Below are 17,242 nucleotides of genomic sequence, written 5' to 3'. Positions count from 1 at the left end.
TGGTCAGCGCAGGCTCTCAGGACCCGGCCAGGGATTGCATCTGGTCCTGCTGCCTTCCTGGTGTTCACCCTCCTGAAGGTGTTCCTCACGGCATGCTCTGTGATGATGAATGCATTGTCTTCACTGGTGCACTCCGAGCGTGCGCAACCATTTGTTGTTTTAATGAGTGGGAATGGTGCTTGTACTTGAAAGAATTTTCAGTGTCTTTAATAAAAATACCAAATCAGGCACACATCAAAGCAGGATCATAAATGTAAAAACCAGGTTTCAATCTAATATTATACGGGGTTATGTAAGCTCCATCATATATAAACATAAATTATCAGATCTCAGCTAGATTTGTGTAAGCTGCATAATATGTAAACAAATGATCTGATCTCAATTATCAGATCTATCTGCAAAATATATTAGATAAGAGTGCAAGTACGGTAACTTTTTTATTATTATTATTATTGTTTTGCTTTTGTTTGGATGTAAACTTCGGTAAAATACACACATAACCATTACATGATGAAAGAAAAATACAGGTGCTGTAACAGAGCCAGAGAACATACGCATTACTGATTTCCTGTTACCTTTTTCTTTTTTTCTTTTTCTTTTTAAGCGGACATAGCATAAGAGAGCGCAAATCCGCTTTGGCTGCTCATTGGTCGAGAAATATGGAATCAGATGACGTAGTGGTTCCGGGTTTCTAGGTCCCAACAAAAGGTAACTTTCGGTCATTTGTGAAAGAGCGGCACACGGCTGACCGGGCTTTCTTCAGCTGAAGGTAAGAACGCTGCCAGCCTGCCAATACAGCATGGTATCACTCTCTAGCTGACCGCTGTAATCTCATTAGAGCCTTTATCCGTTAGTTAATATGTACTGCTAATATTGAGCAGGTTTAAGCGACAGCAGCTAACGTTAATCAACTTGCCAGTGAGACGCGCCGTGCCAGCAATGTGCGGCGGCTTTTTGTCATCATTTCGTCTGCCATGCCGCTCCTGACCCATTGTCGTTTCAGTGCTAGATAAGGAGGTCAGATTTGCTTCCCAGCTCGCCTTATTTTGAAGCACACCAATTATGTAAAGGGAGCAAGAAAGGCGCTTTAATTTTAATTACAGCTCGTATTGTTTTTCATGGTGTTTTAGCGTAACGTGTTACAAGTGGAAACTGCAAACCCCGGCTACAACTTTAGCATTTCCCGGTATTAAACTGTCGCTTTTGTTAGCAATACCTGCCCTAAACGGATATGCAGTGTTTGGCTTTTTACCGTTAGATAACGTGTTTATCACTCACAACTAGATATAGACGTGTGAGGAGATTTGCATCGAACCACTCACTCCCGTATTCCCGTGTAAAATGATTTGAATTTGCTTTTATTCAATTCCACCCAAGAGAGAGAGGAAAAACTGTTTTAAGCTAGTGGTCCATGGCTTTTCCATCATCATCATCACCATCCCCACGTCCTGTCATCACACAGGAATGTTTTCAGGGTATTTTTATTTTCACAGTAAGAGCCCAGAAAAAGATCCTGACATATAAATATTTCTTTCTCCGCCGCTTTGATTCATCTGTGGGTGTACTGTCATTCTTTAAGATGTATGGACAGATGTGACGTACACTGAGGATATGATTCACGGAAATGATTCACGATGAAGAGTGTGAGCTTTCAGGATTGGGAAAGCCAGTTACGTGGTTTGACCTTCTCTTTCCATAAATGTCTTAATGTAGCTAAGTACACAGTGTTCTCTTATTTGCAGGTAACCGGTGTCTGTCTTGTGCCATGAAGACACTTTCCACTTAATAGCTGACTGCCGTAGGCTACAATTACTTTGTCACGTGCTAAACGGGTTCAGCACGTGACGTTTAGCCACAGAGCAAACATGTGGATATTGACTACATTTTGCAATTATGAGACACAATTTGTTTTAACTACTTTACCGTCTCTGCACTCTGAGGATATCAGCAGGCTGAGCTTGCTCTATAGTGACCCTTCCCTGACCACCAAGTGGGGTGAGCCTAAAGAGTATTGTCATTGGTTGTCTGCAGCACAATCCTCATTGGACAGTAGCCAGTCTGGTCAGAGTGACCACATCTCCGCACTACTGCATCCCTCCATGACCTTTCAGTTGACCTGTTGTTTAAAAGCAGGCAGGTGTTTGAGTGCAGCAGAGGACATTATAAGGAGCTGAGCACTGAAAACGTTCAGACATACAGAGGCGGTTTGGTACGCAGCGAGGAGGTGGTGAGGCTGTGGATAATTGCCGTGTGTAGTGCAGTCTTCCTGTCTGTAAGAAGAGGTAGCACAGTGGTGGAACGGTTTAGATAAGCCTCAGATACTGATGGTTAATAGTTCACTTTTTATTTCCAATCTAGTGTTTTGTCAGAGTTCCTTTAAGCAAGAAGTCAACCACCAGACAAACTTAGTTAACCAGCCAACTTCCCTTTTGTGACATCTCTTGGCATGCGATAGATATTTGGGTGAAAATCAACTTTCTTGCTTTTGACTTTTAACCTGAGTTATTTAAGTGATCTCACAGGCAGCTGATGAATGAACTGTATCAATTGACTGTATTGTGTTTTTTGTTTTTCTTTTCTGTCTCAACTTTAGCTTAAGCATTTTGTGGACCAAATATTTACATGCTACAACTGTGGGACTCTTAAGAGTTTAAGAGCTTTTTTTCCCCCTCTTCCCGTCCAACACAATTCTCTTGACGCACCTCAAACATCTTTGGGGCCACCAAGCTTGAAAGTTTTCTGATAACCTGCTGCTCAGCTCCCTTCCAGAAAAAAGCATGGGTCTTCAGTCAGACTCTGTCCTCCAATCTATCCTCCTTTTTCCAATCCACCTTATCATATGGCTGTACTCAATAGTCTCATTCCTGCCTTGGTACTACCTCACCGGAGCTGGCCAAGGAAAAGCTCTGTCCAAGAGGATAAAAGCCCGTTCCAAATCAGGATGTGCCGAGGGACCATACCGCTCCGTGGACCAATTTGATTCCCTGGCCAGGGAAGACTTCCCAGGCAAGGACACACTCGATAAGCTGTTCAAGCATGCTGTGCAGCGCTTCGGTGAAGCTGATTGTCTAGGAACCCGAGAGATTCTGAGCGAAGAGAACGAGACTCAGCCCAACGGCAAAGTTTTTAAAAAGGTAAGGTTGCTTAGAGTTTACTGCTCTGTTGACAAATGCGTAAGTGATCAGAGATGTTCGGTGTTATTTATGTGACCCTTTCTCCTTTTAGCTGATCCTGGGGGAGTACAAATGGTTATCCTACAATGAACTCGACTCCATAGTCGGTGAGTTTGGCAGTGGATTGGCGGCTTTGGGGCAGCAACCCAAAAGCACTATTGCAGTCTTCTGTGAAACCAGGGCAGAGTGGATGATCACTGCTCAGGCATGCTTCAGACACAATTTCCCACGTAAGTATATCTCAGCGCGTTCAATCCAAGGTTTTGGGGTCAGATAGCGTGAATGCTGTGTTAAGTGTTTCATAATTTAATTATCTCACTCACTGAGATCCTTTTTTAAACAATATTATTATTGCAGTGGTGACATTCTACGCCACACTGGGGGAGGAGGCGATTGCTTTTGGACTGAATGAGACGGGTGTTTCACATTTGGTCACCAACGTGGAGCTCCTTGAGACTAAGCTGAAAGTGAGTTAATCCTTTACAGCACATGGTCCAACCACCACTCCTAAGAGCAAGAGAAGCAGTGATATGATTATTCTCATGAGACGTCTTTGTTTACCATCTAACAGCCTCAATTATCATCACATGATTATAATTTAAGATGTAGCAAATTGTTAACATTAAAGTTTGGAAAGCCCAGAATAATGTTTTTGTCCACAGCTTCATGGATGAAATAAGGAACACAGAATTGATTTGTTAAAGCATTTATTTTTTTTTTTAAAAGATGCATTTACTGGCTTTCTGTTACAAAGAAAATCCCAAAGGACTATCACTTTTTTAAAAATGTTATTTATAGAACGAAATCTTGTACTTGGGCATCCTCCTGTAACATTTTTACTCTTTGCTTTTTCTGCATAGACTGTACTGCCACAGATCCCCAACCTGAAGCATGTGATTTATGTGGATGACAAGAAAATGAACACAGAAGGCTACCCAGCAGGGCTTTCCATCCGCAGCATGCAGTCCGTACGAGAGATGGGCAGGCAGCCGGAGAATGGTGTGTATTTCTGACTCACTCTGGTTGTGCTTTTTGTCCTATTTCAGGCACAGTACAAGACGGTAACGCTTTCCTTTGTTCTACAGTGGCTAGGGCAATTGTTGAGCCCCGGCCATCCGATCTGGCCGTTGTGATGTACACCAGCGGTTCCACAGGCAGACCCAAAGGAGTTGTCATTGTCCACAGTAACCTAATTGCAGGAATGACAGGCCAGTGTGAACGCATCCCTGGGCTCGGGTGAGTTGCAGCAATGGCTGATTTGTTGTATTTTAGTAAGGCTACTTGGAGATGTGAAGAAATCTAAGAAAAAAAGAAAGTTTAAGTTCAAATTGGAACTAAGGAAGTGCAGTCAAAGATCCTCAGTGTAAACATTGGAAAGAGGAACTGAAAATGTCTACTAATCGTTGGTCCTAACCAAGACTTTCAATGATTCTACTGTGGCAGGCCTAATGATACCTACATAGCCTATCTGCCCCTGGCTCATGTTCTGGAAATGACAGCTGAAATCTCCTGTGTCACATATGGTTGTCGGATTGGCTATTCGTCCCCACAGACACTGTCAGACCAGGTAAGCAGCACCGACGCCAGGTTGCATTGTTTCTGTCACTGTAGTCTATATTTTAATTGACTCTTAGTGGTGTTTCTGTTAATATTTAGATGAAAAGTCTGGTTTATTTCAAGCTGTTGTTTTTCACAGTTTAAGTGGCCATTGTGACGATTGCGTGCCGTGGCATCGGTCCACACTTTATCTACATTGTAAAGATTTGAGGAAACGAGAGTTCACAAAACCAGATGTGAATCGTGTTTATCATGGCGAACAGTAGCTCTCCAAAAAAGCAGCTTCTTATATTTATTTTTTTAATCTTACTTAAAGGAGATGCCTAACTTAGCCCACTGGAAGCTTTGCTAACTGCGCAACAAGTCGGTTGGAAATGATGAGAAACACTTTAATAATGTCTGGTTTTATTAAAACTTGAGGCATGAGTTTGTCCACAAACCAGTGTGACTTGATCTTGCCTTTGTCGATTAGATTCTGTAGTCTGTGGCCACATTAGTCACATCAGTGGGAAGCAGGGCAGATTGAGGAGGAGTTACATTACAAAAGTTGGACAATATTTCAATTTTTATTTTTTTCCTTCTCCTCTTTAGTCTACCAGGATAAAGAAGGGAAGTAAAGGAGATTGCTCTGTGCTCAGGCCCACACTGATGGCAGCTGTGCCAGTAAGAACCTTGTTTTTTATTTATCCTGTTTGTGTCTTTCTTTATTTTATTTTGTTTGTCAACTGGTGTCTAAATAACTCCTATATGTTTGGTCCAAAAAGGAAATCATGGATCGCATCAACAAGAACGTGATGAGCAAAGTGCAGGAAATGGGTTTTGTTCAGAAGATGCTGTTTACACTGGGCTACAATTATAAACTGGAGCAGATCAGGAGGGGCTATGACGCACCACTCTGCAATGCGTAAGAAGCATCCTATGCGTTCCTGTGACCCTTGCACTAAAACATGATTGGCTTGTTTAACTTAAAATCAAAACACTGCGTGATCTCTCTTTGCAGCTTGTTGTTCCGGAAAGTAAAGAAACTGCTGGGTGGGCGAGTGAGGATGATGCTGTCTGGAGGAGCCCCCCTGTCCCCGGCCACTCAGAGATTTATGAATGTGTGTTTTTGCTGTCCAGTGGGCCAGGGCTACGGCCTCACTGAGACCTGTGGAGCAGGCACTATCACAGAGGGTAAGATAACATTTTGAGTGCCCAAAATAATGACAGATGAGTTCAAATTTAGGCATTATTTAATTTAAAAGAAACAAATCCTGACTTACAGTTTTATTTTAAGTTGGATTAACTAAAGTGCCTCAGTTCCCTAGTGATCTGCTGACTGGAAGCAGTCATTATTGTAGTGAGCCTGGCCAATAGTCACACAGGATAAACAAATACCTCAGGATAGAAGCAGATGGGCCTAAATTGAAAATAATGTTTAAATGACTGTTCTTAAGAAATGTTTTTCATTTTACAGTTGAAGACATCAGCACTGGTCGTGTTGGAGCTCCTCTGATTTGCTGTGAGATTAGACTCAGGGACTGGGCTGAAGGTATGTTTGGGGGGGAAAACATGCCGGGACATGCTTTTGCAGAATGGAAAGATCTCCATTGCAGCGTAATCATGTGTTTTTTATTTTCACTCAGGTGGCTACACCAGTAAAGACAAGCCAAATCCAAGAGGGGAGATCTTGATCGGTGGCCCCAATGTAACCATGGGCTACTACAGGAGTGAAGGCAACAATCAGGACTTCTTTGTGGATGAAAATGGTCAGAGATGGTTCTGCACCGGAGATGTAGGAGAGGTTTACCCAGATGGCTGTCTACAAATTGTTGGTGTGTATATTTCTTTTTCTGGGTGGGGGTGGGATGCTACTGTGAATGATACGTATTGTATAAAGCCCTTTGAGTGCTTAAGTAGAGTTTTTTTTTTTTTTTTTTTTTTTTAAGTGCTATATAAAAATCAGTCCATTTATCATTTACTTTTTCTCATTAAGACCGCAAGAAAGATTTGGTGAAACTGCAGGCTGGAGAGTACGTGTCTCTCGGTAAAGTGGAATCTGCTCTGAAAAACTGCCCTCTTATAGACAACATCTGTGCTTATGCAAACAGGTGAGTGACCTACTTTTTTATTTATTTATTCAGGGAAAGTTAAAATGGTAGGAGATGCAATTTAGAGGCAAAGTTTTTCCATATCCTAATATATGATTTACATCTGGATCAACGAGTATAATGGCAGATTATAAACGATATGGGGAAACAGCTGAATGAATTTGCAGATGGTGACCTTTCCACGAGCTGTTTACAGTTCAAACATCATATTCAACTGCTGCAGGCGTCTGTGTTTTTACTCTAAACTTAAGAACACGAGTGCTTCTTGAAATATTTTTTCATTCTTCACGTTTGACTTTGGAGAAAAATTACATTATAGCGATCAGTCATAGATTCATATCAGTTTCATATGCATGATAGGCCAGCTGAAGTTTTGTGCTAATAAACACTGACTAAACACAGATTTGCATATGACGGGTACAAACAAATATTATTTCACGAGATACTTGCATAAAGTTAGAATTACAGAAAATGTTATTCAGGGTCAGGGTTTCTTATCAGTTGATGCAAATGAACCAGGAAATGAAATAAAAGATAAAGGTACTAGTAAACAACCCAGATGACATTTCCATGAAATGTTTACTTGTACGTATGGTATATTCATCAGCTACAGGCGGTTTCTATTTGTACTATACATGATTGCGTATCTATAGAAACGTCTTTCACTTATCTCACACTTGGGATTTGAGATGATGATCTCCATTTGAAAATGTGAATGACACTTTATCATCAGTTTAATAAATGCAGTACATAATGCAGTATATGGACAAAAGAATTGGGCCACACCTTGCAATCATTGTTTTCTGTTCTTAGCCAAATGCATATACAACCAAGCACCTAGCCATGCGATCTGCCTTTGCAAACATCCGTGAAAGAGTGGGTCATTGTAAAGAGCTCACTGAATGTGAGTGTGGTGCTGTAATAGGACAAAGTTAGTGTGGGACATTTTTTCCCTACTAGATATTCTACAGTTGACTGTAAATGTATTATTGGAACCACAGCAACTCGGAGCATGTAAAGTTGCAGAGCAGGGTTTTATAAAGTCATCAACGATCTGCTGATTCAATAACTGCAGAGTTTCAAACATCAGCATAAACGCTGTGCACGGGGAGCTTCACGGTGTGGGTTTGCATGGCTGAGCAGCTCTTGTAGGTCATCCAGCACTTTTGTCCATGTAATGTATTTTAGCATATCGAATTAAGCAAGCTAAGGTTTAATTCATTGGGTAGGTGTTTTGTGTTTGTTTCTTTTTTGTTTTTTTAAATTATTATTTTGTTTTTTCTGACCAAATACAGTGTTAAGCAAGTGTTTATTTCTGGGCTCTTAATATAAACATAATGTGCAGGAAAACATTTTTCAACCTAAATTTAGTCCAGTCTGTTAAACATGTGTGTACTGTTCTAATTATGCAGGCAGGTTTAGTTCCGCTTCTGAAAAGGGGCACCCGGTTTAGCTACAGCAGTACTGACGTGTTGTCAGAACAGTTTAAACATGGTATATTGCATAATATTACACAGAGATGGTTACTCAGGATATCCCAGCAGTAGCAGTATTTCTCAACGTTGCCAGCACTTGCTTGTGTCTCACAGCTCCACTCCTTGAATTCTTTTCTCCTTTTATCATTCCACATCACTCAGCACCGCTCCTGCAGTCATTCTTTGCCTTTTTTTTTTTTTTTTTTTTTTTTCCCTGTGCTTATTATACCTTCATGTTTACACTTTAAATCATTTCCAGTCTCAGTTCTTCTCCAAGCTCCAATAAAATCAAATTGTTACTGTTCATACATAATTACCTGACAGGCTTTTGCGCCTACGCACTTGAACTGACAGCTTTCAGTGTGAACACCCAAACCGTCATGAAATTCTTCCCACTTCAGATGTGTCACCTGCACTCTGGCTGACATGAGAACTCCAAGTGACGTTTAAGTGTCTTAATGACGACTGAATCAACAAATGTAGCGCTCACTTCGACTTCAGCTGATATCGGAACAATTAAATATGGCACTTAATTAGACTGAAGTGATTACGGCTGCAACTTGAATTAATTATTTTGTCTGTAGTTGTTCAGTGGTGGGCATGCGACGTAATGTTGAACAGTTTCTAAACTTTTTTTTGTTTGTTTTAAATTGTGTGCCCTTGCAGTGATCAGAACTATGTGATCAGCTTCGTGGTTCCCAATCAGAAAAAGCTCACAGAACTGGCCAAACAGAGGAGCATAGAGGGGACATGGGAGGAGATCTGCACTAATCCTGAAATGGAAAGCGAGGTCCTGAAGGCGATCAAGGAGGTCGCCATTAACAGTAAGAGTCTTTTCACAGCATTGCGATAACAGAAGCTTTGCAAGTTTTGCTTTCATCCATACTTTGTCCAAACGTGCCTGAACATCACTTTCCTTCCTTGTAGTTAAACTCCAGAGATTTGAGATTCCAGTGAAGGTGCATCTGAGTCCAGAGCCGTGGACGCCTGAAACGGGCCTAGTCACAGATGCATTCAAGTTGAAGAGGAAAGAGCTGAAGAACCACTATCTCCATCACATAGAGAGAATGTATGGGAGGAAGTAACTTCCAGCAGGCCCACACCACCCAGGAGTTACTGCTTTCACCATAACCACGATTTTGATGTGCAAATATTCCTCTGGTTACAAAGCTGTAGTTTATTTGTGTTCCACAGCTTCACAGAGAAAAGCGTAAGCTATAAATAGTTGTAGCCGTTTATCCGTGTGTGTGTGTGTGTGTGTGTGTGTGTGTGTGTGTGTGTGTGTGAGTGTGTGAGAAGTTGTGTTTGTAAGAGATGCACCAAAGTGTCAGTTTTTGTTATTAGAAGGGTGAAAGGCTATTGCAGCTCTCAACTGCCATCCATTGGAAATTGCTGGGACTCTTATTTGTAGCTGTTAGAAACGGCACCTTCGGTCCACATGTTGCTTAAGTCTTGCTGCTGCTTTCATTGAAAATGTTTCAAAAAAATAAAGGAAAAAAATGCGACCATGATCACAGAGGCATGTCATGCTGTTTTGTAAAGTTGGAGTACTGATGTTAAGGTGCCTTCAGTCTGCAGTTCTCATGTAGTCGAGCAGAGGTGGTAGCTAGACAGTAAAAAAGAAAAGTTACAAAAAAGGCTGAATGCCGTGTTTACTTGAAAGGAAAAATACTCCCCACCGCAGACACATCGACACGATCAAGAGCATTTACAGTCGTTTGTCTGTGTATTTAGCTTTGATTTTGTTTCTTACCTGTTTTATTTATGCTTTAATGTTATTTTAATGGTTTGTTAAGAAAGGAAGACCAAAATGTGTTGGCCTAAATGACTCAGGAAGACGGACAAATGTTTTAATATATGAAGTTGTCAAATGTGGGGTATAGAAACATTTTGACAAATGTTTGTAGGCACCTTATTTAAAAAAACCACACAATTAACTACTAAACTGCTTAGCCTTTATTATAGTCACAACTGGCATACTGTAATACTGTGCGTACTTTACCTCAGTTAATAGGTTATTGTACGATTTGGTATAAAGGATCCTCTGAACTCAGTTTTAATGTGTTTTCTATGTATTTTTCCAAATACTATCATGTTGGTGGATTTGCATTGTTAAAAGTTTTAAGTACACAGACGATGGCAGTCACTTTAGTTGTTTGGTGAACCTACGTGTATTTATTACTCCCATCATTGCAGTCACATGCCATGTTCGACATTTCAAGAATAAACACCTTTTCGTACTCAGTGTTGTATGACACTTTATTTTATTACAAAAAACTGAATATACAAATGCAATATTGATTATTATTAAGGTGATCACTGCTGAAGCCTTTGTACACTTCAGGGGAAAGCAGAGCCTCAGCTATTCCAGTCTTGAAAGCGGAAACAGTCGCTAGCGATCTTCCACACGGGCTGATCGTTGTTGGGTGAAGCCTGAGCTGTTAGGAGAAAGTTCTGGTTGAAAAAACGCTGTTTGTTCCCTTCAAACTTGACTATGCCACCGGTCACCACAAGCAGTGTTGTCTGGCCTTGGGTTGCTTGCTCTGTGAGTGAGGAGAAGTTAGTTATTTTCTAAAGCAGCAACAGAAGAATAAAGGTTTACATTCACATTTTAATGAGACAATATGATTAATGGGGATCAATTTAATAGTTCAAATGTGTTGAGTTTGGGATTGACCCACTGACCGTGCACAGGCTGGCAATCCAGTGTTTGAACCTGGAACTCGCTGGATGGCAGTGACTCAAAAAACTCGCCCAGGGCTTCCTGTCCTGACACCGCATTTCCGTTCCACACCAAGGTAGCCTTGTCCAGGTAGAGCCGGATTAAGTTCTAGCACATGGGAGCCAGACAATGGTGAACATTAACAGCAACAGTGCCATCAGCCTGTAGCAGAGCACCATGCTCATTAGCTCTAGTGAAACTGAAAGGTTGTGATCTTTAAAATGAAAACTATCACTTTAAGAATAAGACTGCTTTCACTGCAGAGGAGCTGTGGGTTAGTGGGGAGCTCATAGTTGAATCCACTTTAATAAATTTACATCACAGGCCCAAATAAGGAAGTCTTCACAATATCTCTTACTTAGAAGATTTTAAAGCTAAGTTTCAACATGCTATAACCTACACTCATTGGCCACATTATTAGGTACTTATTCAAGCTGGAGCCCAACCGATGTACTGACCAATATATCAGGACTTATAATGGCCAAAAGATGAAAAACGTAAAGATGAAACACCCAGAAGAGCATCTGTGAATGCATTCAAACCTTGAAGCAGATTGGCTACAGCAGCAGAAGACCACAGGCTGTCACTCCTGTCAGCTAAGAACAGGAAGCGGAGACTACAATTCACACGTGCTAACTAAAGTTGACAAAATACAGAAGACTAGAAAATGTTGCCTGATCTGATGATTTTTGCTTTCTGCTGCAACATTTGGCAGGGTCTGAATTTGGTGTAAACAAAGTGATAGCACAGATCTATCCTTGTATCAACAGTTAAGGATGGTGGAGGTGTGATGGCGTAGGTCAGTGATTCTTAAAGTGTGGGCTGCCCCACCCCTGGCAGGCCACAAAAGGTACTGCAGGTAGGCTGCAGTAATAACAGAAATTCAGTTTGTAATTACTCACAAGTATGTACACTTAAACATTTATATACATTTATCTGAAACAGAAATTAAAATTGGTAACTGGAGGTGGTTAGTTTGTGATATTACTCATTACTTTAACTTAAACTCTGTATTGAAGGAGTGGGTCACACATTGGCCTTAACACTTTTCATACGACTGCACAACATTAGCAATTTATAGCTAATGTGGTTTGTGTTTTTGGAATAACATTTTCAATGAAATACGTCATTTTCGTTTGGTCTTTAACATTTATATTGGAGTTTAAGATTTTTTGGGACATTTTCTTGGTACATGGCTCCTTTGTACCAGCTGTTTAAATGTCACATCTTAGCTGACGTTGCTGACCATACGCATCCCCTTGTGACCACAGTGTAGTCATCTTCTGATGACTACTACAAGCTCTTCCATCACATTGCAAAGCTCAGGCCGTCTCAGACTGGTTTCTTGAACATGACAATGAATTCACTGTAGTAAAATGGCCTCCGGTCATTAGATCACAATCCAACTTGGCCTTTCAAAGTGGAACAGGAGTTACATCATGGATATGCAGCTGACAAATCTGTGACGCTGTCAAGTCCACAAGCACCAAAATCACTTTGTTGAATCTTTGCCATGAAGATTTAAGACGGGACTGAAGGAAAAAGAGAGGCGCAACTAGAAATGTGTGCCTAATGGAATGACCGGTGTTCCAGATCTACTGGCGTTTAGATCAACTGGCGTTGGTCGAACAGATGTGTGGCAGACTTGCGTTTCAGGAGCTGCTACCGACAAACCAGCAAAAAAACGCCAAATGTGTCACCTGTGACACTTGTGAGGTTGTCTCAAACACACTCCGTCAGTCTTGATGCTGTTGAACAACAAAATGTTTAAAAATGTGGCGAGTTTACCTGGTGATATCCTCATGCGCGACGCGATCGCGAAAACAGCAAACAATTAACACCACGCCGATGTTGTTCACGGGACAGCAAGAGTAAACGATCGGGAGACTCTTGTCGTCGTTATCGTCCCCCTCGCACGGTTTATTTCTCCGGTTTCAGCGTTTTTGCTTCACAACTACAGCGAGCAGTTTACTTTGTGCACTAACATGGAGTCGAGTCAACCAGCGCCACCTCTGGCCAAGTGCCCCAGCCTACAGCCAGATCAACCTGTGACACACATCTGCAGCACGTTTGAATTCGTGTCATGCACAACACATTTGTACCTTTCAATTGTGTCTGTTTGTGGGTCATGCAAATAAACCTTTGAAATGAATGAAATGATATCATATATTCCTTATTGGCCTACATTTGTACAAAATTCCAAATTATATACACAAAGTCATAGAAATCACCACTCCAATTGGTCATCATGATTTTGATATTCTCTTTTTCCATAACAATGAAATACACCTTGGACAAATATGACAAATCAATATTTAATTAGTGTTGTCACATCACATCCTGTAAGCAGAGTCTGCCTGTGTCTTTTCCCTGGAAATTAATATTTCCAGCCAATATAGGCAATCCATCAACATGGCTGGGGAGTTGGTAGTTATATACAATCTGTATAAGTGTGGTTAATCTAATGAAGATTTGTAAGGAGATGGCAGTTACTGTGAATTCACAGCAGTTACACAGTGATTAGTAATAAACAGCCAGTGAGAGTGAGTGGATTTAAGAAAGTCAGTGACTCAGGTGTGTCGCTTGGTTTGTCATCTGTTTGTGAGACTGGAGGAGACGTAGAAATCTTTTGTTTTAAATCTTAGTTAGGAAGGTTCCTGTTTGAAAACAAGCACTTTTTGTGAGAAATGCAAGAAGTACATCTGCAGAAAGCACACAGTTACATTCTGTCCATCATGTGGACAAAATCGAAAATGTTGAGCATTGAAAAACTGAGAAAGTTGGGCAAGTTCAAAAGCCAAATTGTTCCTAAAATAGTTATGTAAAGTCTAACAGTTGTATGTCTGTGTTCTACATGTTTATCTAATGGGAAATAAAGTTGCTATTGTTTTATTGCAGTTTTTGGATAATTCTGAGTGGATTTACACAGTACGGATCTAAATGACCCGCAACAAAATCAATGTCAATTGTGTGTTCTTCAACTTAATACAAGGGTTAATTTCCAAAACTTCCATATGATCTTCAATTTGTAGCAGATCCACTATCACACAGCAGCTGGAGCAGTTTCAAATGGAGGTCAGTCCTAGTGATGTGACATTCTGTATCGAGGCTTCGAAGCTTGTGTCGAGTAATTGAGGGGGCGTTTCCGCGATGCGCGTAACGAGGCTTGCTTCATTTATGGGAGGAGCTGAAAATGAGACGTCCGAAGCCTCGCTGCCCGGCTGTACCACGTGACTGGTTCAGGAAGTGGTTCGAACTTTGCCGCGAGCTATGACAGAGATATAAACCCCTCAGACTTCATTCAAAATGTGGGTGTTTGATGGAGAGTTGCTGTTAGTGAGAGTTTGGAGACCGTTTGGAGGTTTATGAGAGTGAGGAGAGAAAGTCAGGAGAGAATAGCGCCAGCTAAGAAGAGGAGGATGTCCTCCCCTGTGTGGGAACATTTTGATCTTATTCCTCCCAACAAGGTAAATTTCTACAGAAGATGTATTTTCATAATACTGATGGTGCAATACAATTTATGTTAAGCTGTCTTGACTTTTGTACAAGGTGAAGTGTTTGCTATGTGCCAGGGAGCTGGGATATAACAACAACACCTCATCCACGCTTAGGTACTACAGAGCTTTGCATGAGAATAAGGGGAACACCGATTGTGGGGCAAGACCAGGTGAGCCATCAAATGCAATGATAATATAGCATGCAGTAATGTTACTAAATGATATAACAATATTATACAGCTGTTATAAGTTACGTGTGTGATATTTATATTTGTGCTTTGTTCTCCTGAGGAAAGACAATAAAGACAATCTCAAATAGATGAAGACCTGGTTAGCATGGTGATTGAGGACTCCCAGCCATTTAGCATTGTGGAGGACAAAGGATTTAAAAGATTTGTTAAATCATTAAATCCTAGCTATGTTCTCCCCACTAAAAAGGTCATAAAAGCAGTGAAAATTTAGTTTTTACTGAATAAAATGTGAACAGGCAGGACTGAGGCCTCAGTCTGTAGCTGTCCATACCTCAACGTTACAAAAGCACAACTACTGTCCACACCCCAACCACACCTCACCTCACAGTAAATGATCATTTCCATTTTAAGCATTTCCAAATAATCATTTTCCATACTGCCAGTATAAATATACACAGTATACTGCCATCACTACAATATAGATGTTTTACACACTGTTTTATACACTTTTGTTGTTGACATTTACAGGCTGTGTGCAAAAGGCCACACTCTTCAAATTCATGCCAACTAATATTTTTACGTCCAGTAGGTGTCCTACTAGAGCAAATGAAGCTTCAAGAAGCTTTGCGCTGGGGTGAACCAATTGGATGAAAAGCTTCAGTGCTTCATGAAGCTTCATCTGCCCATCACTAGTCAGTCCACTACTACCATAGGCCACTACTAGATTAACTTGTGACACATCTGCACCTGCTGCTATGATCACATTGAGTAGAGGCTGAGTGGCTGCACTTACCCCTGGTACATCCAAATCTACCCACAAACATGTTGAAAGATGCAATGCCAGCAATGTGGATTGTCAACACTGAAAACAATCAGTAAGCAAAGACAACAGGGATAAATTTTTTCTGTTTATTTAGCACCCACAACATTTGTAGTCGCCTTCTGCACAGGGGAAGTCCACACACACACCGTGTGGTACCACTTTCCACAGAAGGTGCATTCAATCTGCAAGATTGAATGAGATTGTCAGAGTCATTGTCTGACTGTTTACTACTAATCACTGTGTAACTGCTGTACATTCACAGTAACTGCCATCTCCTTACAAATGTTTATTAGATTAACCACACTTATGCAGACTGTATATCACAACCAACTCTGAAATGTTCGTTTGCAGAGGGAAGACACAGGCAGACTATGCTAACGACATGTGATGTTACAACACTGGTGAAATATTAGTGTGTCATATATTTGTTCACGGCATTTTTCTTATGGGCAAAAGTATTGATATCAGGATGGTGATTCTTATGATTATGTGTATGTCATTTGGCATTTTGTACAAATGTAGGCTGATAATAAATATATGATATCATTTCATTCATTTCAATGGTTTATTTGCATGACGCACAAACAGACACAATTGAAAGGTACAAATGTGTTGTGCATGACACGAATTCAAACGTGGTACAGATGTGTGTCACAGGTTGATCTGGCTGTAGGCTGGGGCACTTGGCCAGAGGTGGCGCTGGTTGACTCGACTCCATGTTAGTGCACAAAGCAAACTGCTCGCTTTAGTTGTGAAGCAAAAACGCTGAAACCGGAGAAATAAACCGTGCGAGGGGAACGATAACGACGACAAGAGTCTCCCGATCGTTTACTCTTGCTGTCCCGTGAACAACATCGGCGTGGTGTTAATTGTTTGCTGTTTTCGCGGTCGCGCATGAGGATATCACCAGGTAAACTCGCCACATTTTTAAACATTTTGTTGTTCAACAGCATCAAGACTGACGGAGTGTGTTTGAGACAACCTCACAAGTGTCACAGGTGACACATTTGGCGTTTTTTTGCTGGTTTGTCGGTAGCAGCTCCTGAAACACAAGACTGCCACACATCTGTTCGACCAACGCCAGTTGATCTAAACGCCAGTAGATCTGGAACAACGGCACTTTCGGGCCACCGTATATAGTTTGGTCTTACAAATTAATTTAAGTTAAATTACAGAAACAAAACTCACCCGCCTCTTCTTATCCATACAGTCGTAATAAATGTTGACAAATTCTTCTGAATATCTGCATGACTGGTCGGCATGAGTCCTGAAATCCTGAAGAGATAACTACGTATTACTCAAAGCTGGACACGGTGATTTAACGTGTGTTTTTTTGGAAACGGCATGGAAAAGCTTACCAGGGTGGTTGCCATATGAACAGATAAATTATTGGAAACAACTCAAAACAAAAATATTACAAAAAGACCGAGAAAACGTCACAATTCAAACTTCTTTTCTTCTCTTGTTATTCCTTTAGCAACCAACACATTTCTATCACACTGGGTATTACTTCCTCGGGTCACCAACTCTGCCTACCAAAATAAGATGTCAGTACAATCTTTCAGACTCATTTAAGCTTCTCTCTTCCGAGTTCCACTTTCATGTCGTGTTTTTTACATTTTAAGGAAACAATAGTGGTAGTAAATGTTGACTGTGTGGATAATAACGCGGAAGTGGCGTGGCAAAGTCAGTACCATTTTGGTGATGGAGTTTT

General features: G+C 41.0%; 2 protein-coding genes across 2 annotated transcripts; one reads left to right on the top strand and one right to left on the bottom strand.

Annotated features, from left to right (window-relative positions):
* Window positions 1–663: 663 nt before the first annotated feature.
* Window positions 664–9,806, top strand: acsl4a (acyl-CoA synthetase long chain family member 4a). Its single transcript, XM_080900198.1, has 15 exons — window positions 664–769; window positions 2,594–3,134; window positions 3,226–3,403; window positions 3,531–3,640; window positions 4,034–4,172; window positions 4,259–4,409; window positions 4,617–4,740; window positions 5,322–5,393; window positions 5,495–5,634; window positions 5,731–5,903; window positions 6,187–6,261; window positions 6,356–6,544; window positions 6,706–6,820; window positions 8,962–9,119; window positions 9,223–9,806. The coding sequence occupies exons 2-15, from the start codon at window positions 2,778–2,780 to the stop codon at window positions 9,378–9,380; spliced, it is 2,139 nt and encodes a 712-aa protein (XP_080756324.1). The 5' UTR covers window positions 664–769; window positions 2,594–2,777; the 3' UTR covers window positions 9,381–9,806.
* Window positions 9,767–17,044, bottom strand: nxt2 (nuclear transport factor 2-like export factor 2). Its single transcript, XM_080900200.1, has 4 exons — window positions 16,887–17,044; window positions 16,717–16,803; window positions 10,981–11,125; window positions 9,767–10,838 (listed from the first exon to the last, which is right to left on the bottom strand). The coding sequence occupies exons 1-4, from the start codon at window positions 16,899–16,901 to the stop codon at window positions 10,654–10,656; spliced, it is 432 nt and encodes a 143-aa protein (XP_080756326.1). The 5' UTR covers window positions 16,902–17,044; the 3' UTR covers window positions 9,767–10,653.
* Window positions 17,045–17,242: the final 198 nt, after the last annotated feature.

Source organism: Rhamphochromis sp. 'chilingali' (genome assembly GCF_963969265.1).
Source record: "Rhamphochromis sp. 'chilingali' genome assembly, chromosome: 13".
NCBI lineage: Eukaryota > Metazoa > Chordata > Actinopteri > Cichliformes > Cichlidae > Rhamphochromis > Rhamphochromis sp. 'chilingali'.
The sequence above is the reverse complement of the archived record's forward strand: the minus strand, read 5'-3'. Positions and strand labels throughout refer to the sequence as shown.